This window comes from Ochotona curzoniae, unplaced genomic scaffold (genome assembly GCF_017591425.1).
Source record: "Ochotona curzoniae isolate NIBS_2020 unplaced genomic scaffold, NIBS_Ocur_1.0 contig_3498, whole genome shotgun sequence".
NCBI classification, from domain to species: Eukaryota; Metazoa; Chordata; class Mammalia; order Lagomorpha; family Ochotonidae; genus Ochotona; species Ochotona curzoniae.
Genome location: NW_024465885.1, coordinates 1,932,094 through 1,940,787, shown reverse-complemented (window position 1 = coordinate 1,940,787; position 8,694 = coordinate 1,932,094). Strand labels below are relative to the sequence as shown.

Sequence of the window (8,694 nt, the reverse complement as noted above, 5' to 3'; positions counted from 1 at the left end):
TTCTCTTATGCAATAGTCCTTGGTACTTCTAATATCTTGGTAAGAGAAAATTTTCTGTACCAGAGTCCTCCACTGCCAGAAATACAATGCCAGTAAAATGATACGTAATACTGACCATCTGCTTGATAGACTATTTTTCTTTGGGTGGGACGTTAGCTTCTTGTTATAAAAGCTCAACTATTATAAGCAAGAACATGACACCTAGAAGAAGCACAGTTTTGAGCACAGGATGTGTAAAAAATTAACGTTTTTTGAGGTTCAAAGATCTCTTTAAACTAGATAATAAGTAGATTTATACAACTTTATTTTAGCTATGCTTGGTGCCCTGCATTTTGAAAATGAATTTTCTTGAACAAGCAGTAGATGACAGGAGACTTTTTCTTATACCTATCTGGGCACCTGCTTTGCTCAGCTGCAGCTTCACGAGTGTGCCATTTTTAATACGTGAAAGCCGTGCTAAACTCGATACAGCAGCCTGGTCAGTATGTTCGGGTGGACGTTGGCTTTGCTTAACGTAAGCCTTTTGCAGACTCAGCTGAAAGTGATCGTGTTGCTGACAGACAATAGTCCACACTTGAGCTGGCATGAGGCGTTTCAATGTTGCAGCAGCTGGAGCCAAAGACAACTGTGGTTAAGGGGGACAAAATGTGTCCTCAGCTGGGTTGGGCTGTGACTAGCGGGCATGCCAGCTTTCTGGATGGCACCTTTAACCTCTGCAGATACAGCATGCAACACCGAGCTGCAGGCCGGTCTAGTTACTGATGCAGCTAACTCCAGTCTCTCTTCAGGTGGGGCCACAGACAAGGGGACACGGCACAGACCCGCTGGGTCAGGAGCACGGTGGTTTGTGTTTTTTTGAGCCTTTGCATTTGATTCCATCTCTGGGTCTGATGCCACATGAAAGGAAGCCCAGAAATACTTACTAGGAAAGTCAACATTGAATATAACTGACACAGGAATTTATTAATGGGGATTTCTGAACCAACTCTGGAGGCTGGGGGCTAAACATTTTGCACTGTTTTTATACTTGTTTTCTGGATCCTCTTATCACCTCAGACTCAGACACAGGCCTTTTAAATGTAGATTTTGTAAATTACTGCCAGTTGTGAAAAATGATGTCCTGTGACCAAGTTGTCTAAAAGGAAAATAAAGTGCTTTCTTTGCAGAAAATATTTGGTGTTCCTTGGTGTATCTGCCCACCAGTTGCTTTAAGAACTCCCTGCTTTGGAGTTATGTTGCCTCGTTAGCTATCTAGATATTCCCACCCTATGACCCTGGCTCTAAGCTGTCGTTTTCCTGTTGGTTATTCTTCCTGTATGGGCATAAAATTGAACAGTAAAATTTCAAATCAGATATTCATGACAGTTCAGCAAGAAACAGCATCAAGATAATTATCTTTCCATCTAGGTTTTTAAAAGCCTTGCTGGCCCAATCAGAATATGGGCTGCTATAAATTTTTAGTTGGTGCTTGAAGTGAAGCAAAAGGAAAACTTAAGCTTTATAGTATCTGTTTAGGCCCCTGGTGTATTCATTTACGAAATTGATCCTTCCTTACAGTTGGGCCTGATATTAAACGAAATTGGAATTTGTTTTCTCAGTGTTTGTATCGGGCAGTATTCATCCTTTAACTGTACAGCAGATAGGTATAAACAGTGAATTCGATGGAGAGAGATGGGATATGTTACTTTTTTAGCCCTGTTCTCTCAGTGGCCTCCAGTCTTAAAACCATTCTTTTCAGATGGCTCCTGCAGAACCATATTAGAAGAAGAGCTGTGTGGGGACAGCTCATGGTGGAAGTGCGGTGCACTTCAGAATCTGTGCTATCGATCCCCAATACAGCTCAGGGAAAGGGGATCCTGGTGGGTCATCTTGCAGGGAGCAGAAGTAGGAAGCTCCTGTAGGAAGCACGAGACACTGACAGCAGCAGTCAACCTGAAGAACCCCCATGGTTTATTTTTCCAGCTCTACCAAGTAGTAGCAGTTGCCTCAGGCCCGCAAGGGGCTTCCTCATTTTATCATATACATTTATGGACTAACTGAATGTGTTCTATTAAACATTTTGTACTAAAAAATTTTTTTATAGTAGTTAATTCTGAGAACATTTCCATCAGTATTCATGACACCTTAAAGATGAAAACATTCTTTTGATTGAAGACAAGCAGCTCAGTGTCTAGATCAGACTTGAGCTGAGGACTGGAAAATAAATAGTGTGTTATTTAGAAGTTGCAATGGGGAACATGAACAGACATTTTAATGAGTTGCTGGTTTGTCTTTGATGGAGTAGCTGTTTCTGGAATTTCCTTTGGGCTCATGAAGGTACACTAACAGAAACAAACAAAAAAGTGTCTCCTAAGTCGGCATACATTGCTGCTGCCCTTCTGGGGCCTGGGTTGCCAGCAGGGCTGGGCAAAAAGGCACAGATTGGCTAGGATTCCTGCTGCTGCTGCTCAGCTCGGCTCCTTTTCTAACCGCGCACTACTTCTTCCCATTTAATTAAAGGGATGCTTGTCAACAACTCTCTTTAAGCTGTAAGGACATATTTTCTCACACAGGGTCAGGCAGGCATAAAAGTCCTTTTTAAAGCTTACTCCACTGAAAATAAATGACAATAGGATTCATTTGAGCAGTACAACCCTTAACTGTTTAGCTGACCCCACAGTGAGTGGTGGAGTGAACAGAACTAGGAGTTTGGGAGAAATCAAAGGGGCAAGGACAAATTCTCAATTCCTCTGATCCAAGTGGCATGTACATGGGAAGCGGTGGCATGCACATGTATCCCCAGCCACCAGAGATCGCTGCTGTCCTGCGCAGTGCACTGGGCCAGGTCCACTTGTCGCTGGGACAGCCAGGAATCACAGTGGTGATGGCCGCTGGAAGTCTGGCAGAATTTCGGCTACCTTTCTACGGAGGTGTTCTCGCCTTTCTTCTTTCTTCCTTTCCTCTTTCATAAATTTCACACACTTCTTCCATGTTTGAAATGTGACCTGGAGAATCCTCCTTTCAAAATAAATAGTGAAAAAATGTGAAATAGTGATGAAAAGTAGACTCTCCAATAGATGTACATTGAACACTTTGTAGAAATGGTTCTTTGGGCCAGTGTTGTGATGTATAGTGGGTAAAGCTGTTGCCTGGGACGCTGATACCCCAGGTGGGCACTGGTTTGTGTCCCTGCTGCTCCACTTCTGATCCAGCTCCTTGCTAAGTCCTGGGAGGACAGCAGAAGGTGGCCCACGTGCGTACACCCCTACTACCCACAGGGGAGAGCCAAAAGAAGCTCTTGGTCCCTGGCCCAGCCCTGGTTGTAGCCACTGGGGCGTGAACCACACCACACCATCCACCCTTCCTTCCTTCCCCCTTTTGTTCCTACTGGAAAGGAAGATGAGACTTATAGAGAAAAGGACAGACAGAAGATCCTCCATCCACTGGTTCACTTCCCAAATGGATGTAATGGCTGGGGATGAGCTTCCTCTGGGCAGGGTCCCAAGGCTTTGGACCATCCTCCATGCCATAAACAGGGAGCTGGATGGGAAGTGGAGCAGCTAAGACATAACCCAGTACCCACATGAGATCCCGGCACCTGCAATGTGAGGATTTGGCCATTGAGCCGTTGCGCTGGGCCTAGCTCTGACTTTCAAATAAGTAATCTTAAAAAAACAATTCTTACATGAATAAAACATTATATTTAAAAGTGCAGAAATTATAATTGGGATTCTGTGTGAAATGTCATGAGGAAAATAAAATGACAAGAGAGTTCCTGATAGGGTATTTTTATATTTGATTATTTTCATGCCTTGACCAGCTGAGCAAGGAAGCTCTCTCTGAGGGGCTGACGTGTGAGTAGCTGTCCCTGGTGGCCTGTGACAGTGCAGGCCACAAGATGCTCTGATCTGGCCCAGTGATGTGGCAAGAGCAGCCCTAGGCCTCAGGGCAAAGATGGCTGGGAACTGCAAGCAGAAGGTGGCACAAGTTCCGAGGAGGGCGGGAGAGAGCGTGCGGGGGAGCAGCCTGGTCTCAGGCTGCAGGGAGCAGTAGCTTAGGCTCCCAGGGCTTTCCTAGGAGAGGCCAGGTCAGCACAGCCTGGGTGGGGAATTGAGGTGAGTTCTGTAGTTGAAACAAAAGTGCACAGTAGTTTTTATAACTATAGGCAGAGATGGGATTTGTTCTGGCTCTTTAACCCTTTAATGAAGCCCTGCAGTGCATTCCAGTGCTTAATTTTATGACTGTTGGTTGGTTGTGGTGTTTTTGACACTGTTGATTTTTGTTGTTGAAAGCATTGTAAAATGAAGCCTACAAGAAGCAGAATTGCTTTGTGGCTTCTGTTTTCTATCCACTCACTCCATGTTCACTGAAGCTGTGCTGGGCCCCAGAGTCCATTCTCAGTCCTTGATCCTATCTGCTGCAGTTGGCTGCTGGTCACATCTGTCCTCTCCTGGCTACATCTGGATTTTCTGACTTCTACCTGTTAGCTCCCTCTGTGTGCCTAACTTCAAAATGCTCTGCCTGATGGGGAGGGGTCAGCCTTCCTGGACTGTCCTCATTGGCTTTCTGAATTCCCAGAGCATTTTGTCACAATCACTGATTAAATACTTCTCTCTCTCTAATCTATTATGTTTTCTACTAAATTATGAGCCAAGGACCATGTTGTTAGGTATTCTTTATGCTTGGAAAATTTCAGATTAATTACACGTAGGTATCTTAATGATTATTATGACTTAAGTTATCAAGACGAAGGTTTTAACTTGGGGTCCAGAGGTCTTAGATACTCTGTGTAAAGTTGCATATAAAATATCTGTGTGCATGATATGGGGCTCAGGCCTGGGACTTTTACCACTACTTCTTGCTGGTATTGTGGCTAGTGACCACAGTGAAAAGATAACATTAGAAATATGAGAAGTGCCCACTCAGCTGAGATGAACTGGACCAGGAGGCAGCTGAACTCTGAGGTAAAATTGCAAAATAACTGCTAATAAAAAGACATGAAGGCCTCATGACATGTATTAGTCCCACTGTGTATAAATACCAGCGACATGGAACTATACAGAAGTGGTATAGATTTGTGGAATTAAACTTAATATTCTTATTAGTCATCATCTTTCGTGATGTTATTTTATTTTAAAGAACATGCCTAAGAGAACAGAGATGTCTTCCCCTCATTCTCTTTTACCCATAGCTTTTTTTACATTTTTTTACTCACATAGGATTAAGGATTTTTAATATCAATCAAAATTTTAAATTTTGAGAGCAAGAGAAAGAGATAGATAGAGCTCCATCTTCTGGTTCACTTCTCAAATGCCAAAATGACTGGGACTTGGCTGGGGTGACAGCCACCAGTTGGGAACTCAATGCAGCTCTCCCACATGGGTGGCAGGACCCCCATGTATTTGGATCATTACTGCTTCCTTCCCGGATCAGCACTGGCACGAAGTTGGAGTTAGGACCCAAAGCCAGGAAGCAAATTCAGACACTCTACCATGGGACTTAGGCAGCTACAACACCATCATCATCATCCTCATCATGGTGAAAGGCGCAATGATAAAGAGTGAGGGAGATCCTCCATCTGCTGATTTAATCCCTAAATACCTGCAACAGCCAGGGCTAGGCCAGGCCAGAGGTAGGAGCCAGGTTCTCTTACACGTGGCAGGAACTCAAGTACTTGCGCCATCATCTGCTGCCACCCAGGTTTATCAGTAGGAATCTGGATAAGAAGCACGTGGTAGCTGAGACTTGACCCAGGCACTGATATGAGATGCGGCATTCCCAGTAATAACACTGTCTGCTCTAGCAAATGTTGGGTTAAATGCCCAATTGCTAAATATTAGTCTTAAAAAATATATTAAAGTTTATTTGAAAAGCTCTACTACTCTAAATATTAGTGTCCCTCCTGCAATAAAACCAATCTGTTGAGTCATTTAAATATTTACTGCATACCATGTACTAAGCACTGTCACGACCTGAGAGCACAGTACTGAACAAGTGGGGGCCCTTCCACTCCACTGGGAGGAGAGACAATCATCAAGCAACAGGGAATTATATACTTTGAGAGTCTTTGGGGCTGTGAAGGAGCTCTAGGTAAGCCAATGGATAGGCAGTGACTGAGGGAAAGCGGTCAGGGAGGAGACATCCGAGCAGAGCTGAACGGAGCGAGAGGCCGTGCGAATGCTCTGAAGCACAGGTGGGCCTTGTCAGAGGAGCAAGAAAGGAAGGCTCATGGCATGGGGACAAGGACAACAAGGAGCGAAGCGGGAGGAGGTGAAGTCAAAGCAATGCTTTCAAACCAAGTTGACACGAAGGAGAATTCATTTGTTGTTGACTGCATGTATCCTACGCTGTTCATAACCTCAAACCTGGAACAAAATTCCTTGCCCGAGAATGGAAACCATGGCATCTGCTCCTCCCCTGGGTTATACTGTGATCACGTGAGATGGTTTATATGAATGACCAAAATGAATCTCAGCCTGCATCAGGTGGCTGAGAAACAGAAAGAGAGCAAAAGCAGATAAAAAGAATCTTTAACAATGATACTTTCACAACGATGCTAAGCTAAAAAATATTAGCTACCATCTTTGGCCATACAGGGCTTGAGTCCCTGTATTTCCTTGTTGGGTCGTCACCACAACCCCATGTAATGGCTTGTGTTGCTACTCTAGGAGAAACAGGGATGCTTTGAAAGTCTATTTGTCCAATGTCAAATGGATACTGAGTCTTAAAGTTCAAAATCTTTGGGCCTGGCGCAGTGGCCTGGTGGCTAACGTCCTCTCCTTGAATGCACCGGGATCACACGTGGGCACCAGATCTAATGCCGGCAGCTCCACTTCCCATCCGGCTCCCTGCTTGTGGCCTGGAAAAGCAGTCGAGGATGGCCCAAGCCTTGGGACCCTGCACCCGCATGGGAGACCTGGAAGAGGCTCCAGGCTCCTGGCTTCAGATTGGCACAGCTCTGGCTGTTGTGGTCACCTGGGGAGTGAATCATCAGATGGAAGATCTTCCTGTCTTTCCAGTCTCTCCTATATCTGACTTTGCAAGAGAAATAAATCTTTTTTTTTTTTTAAAAAGGTTTAAAATCTTTAGGCTGGCATTGTGGCACAACAGGTAAAGCCATATCCTGTGATACTCGCATCCCACTGGTGGTGGTTCACATCCTGGCTACTCACGATACAGCTCTGGCTAATGGCCTGGGAGAAGCAGTGGAAGATGCCCAAGTACTTGGAACCCTGTCACCCACATGGAAGGCCTGGAAGAAGCTCCTGACTTTGGCCTGGTCCAGCCTCAGCTATTGCAACCAAGCAGGGAAACGAACCAGTGGATAGAAGATCTGTCTCTCCCTCTCTTTCAAATAAATACATAATTGGGGGGAAAAAAATTCAAACTCTAAAGAGCAAATATTTTATTAAAAGGCAAGTCCCTCATGCTCAGTGCCTGTTTGAGATAAAACTATAATCAACTTCCTTTTTTAGTTATTTGAGAAGGATGAAGAGACGGTGCTCCCCCATCTGGTCTTTCTAGATTGGCTCCCTTCCCAGATACCTGAAATGGCCAGGATGGGACCAAGGCCAAGGCCAAGGCCAAGGCCAGCTCTGTCGTCACTGCTGCCTCCCAAGGTCTGTATTCCCAGGAAGCTAGTCTTGGGGTCACCTGGGAAGTAAACATGGGTTTTCCAGTGTAGATGTAGGGCTCTTAACTACTAAGGCTAAACACTTGCTCCATAATCCACTTTCTTATCTATTTTCTCAGCCCACTGATTTCTAGTGCTGGTAAATTAAAAAGGGATGAGCAGGTTTTGCTAGAGATAGAAACCCTAATGATAACAAGAGAGGAAAACTATCATAAATGGAGATGCACAGGTACATATATAGAGAATGAAACCAAGCAACCAGAATGAATGTCAGAGTGAAAAGGAAAGAGGTACTTAACTACCTATACAAATTTTCGCACATCAGAACCCAAAGGCTTCACTTTATTATGCCTGCCACATTAACTGATGCTCTTAAAAAGTGATCTAAAAAAGACATTGTTTACTTTTAAATAAAATGTATAAAGGTAATAGCATTTCTGTGCAATAAGCCTAAAGTTAGAAAACAAAGAAAAACTTACTTGTGTGGAATATCTTAATTCCCAAATACTTTGGATTGATGTATAAATGTTTCATAAATGTTAATATGACATTGAGTATAATTTCATATATATAAAGTTCCAAACCAGGAGAAGAGTAAGTTAAAGTCCTGAAGACTACATACTTGGGAGATAAATTTAACAAGGAGAGCAAAGAGGCAAGCATCATACAAAGATGGAGAATGGTTTACCTTTAGGGGGCGCTCTGAGTGGGAAGGAGCAGCATTACCCACTGGGCTATGCTCTCATACTCCCCTGGGAGGCCTGAAACTGCAGATGGTTCCTGACCTTATGTTTTTAATCCACACATATCCATGATAAAATTTAATTCACAAATTAGGCACAGTATGAGATTAACAGGGTTAACAATATATACTATAATAAAAATGCCAGCATCACCATTCTTGCACTGATGTCACTGAAAGATGGGGGTGTGGTGGGTGGTTACTGAGTTGGTTTTTCCCACTTGTTGGCAGGTGGGTTGGAACTCCAGGTCCTGCCTGGGTCCTCTGAATGCCCTGTGCTCCTCTGGTTTCTACCTCATCTTTGCAGACACACTGTAAACAGGGCATTTTCTTGGAGTTG

At 44.1% G+C, this 8,694-nt stretch overlaps 1 protein-coding gene across 2 annotated transcripts in view; it reads right to left on the bottom strand.

Annotated features, from left to right (window-relative positions):
• Positions 1-2,385: 2,385 nt before the first annotated feature.
• The window catches only part of CCDC191 (coiled-coil domain containing 191), an 89,767-nt gene continuing 83,458 nt past the window's right edge, over positions 2,386-8,694 (bottom strand). For both annotated transcript variants that reach the window (XM_040980453.1, XM_040980454.1), the window contains one exon: positions 2,386-2,997. In XM_040980453.1, the coding sequence (XP_040836387.1) occupies positions 2,853-2,997 (145 nt within the window). In that variant the 3' untranslated portion in view covers positions 2,386-2,852. The remainder of the gene's footprint in view (positions 2,998-8,694) is intronic.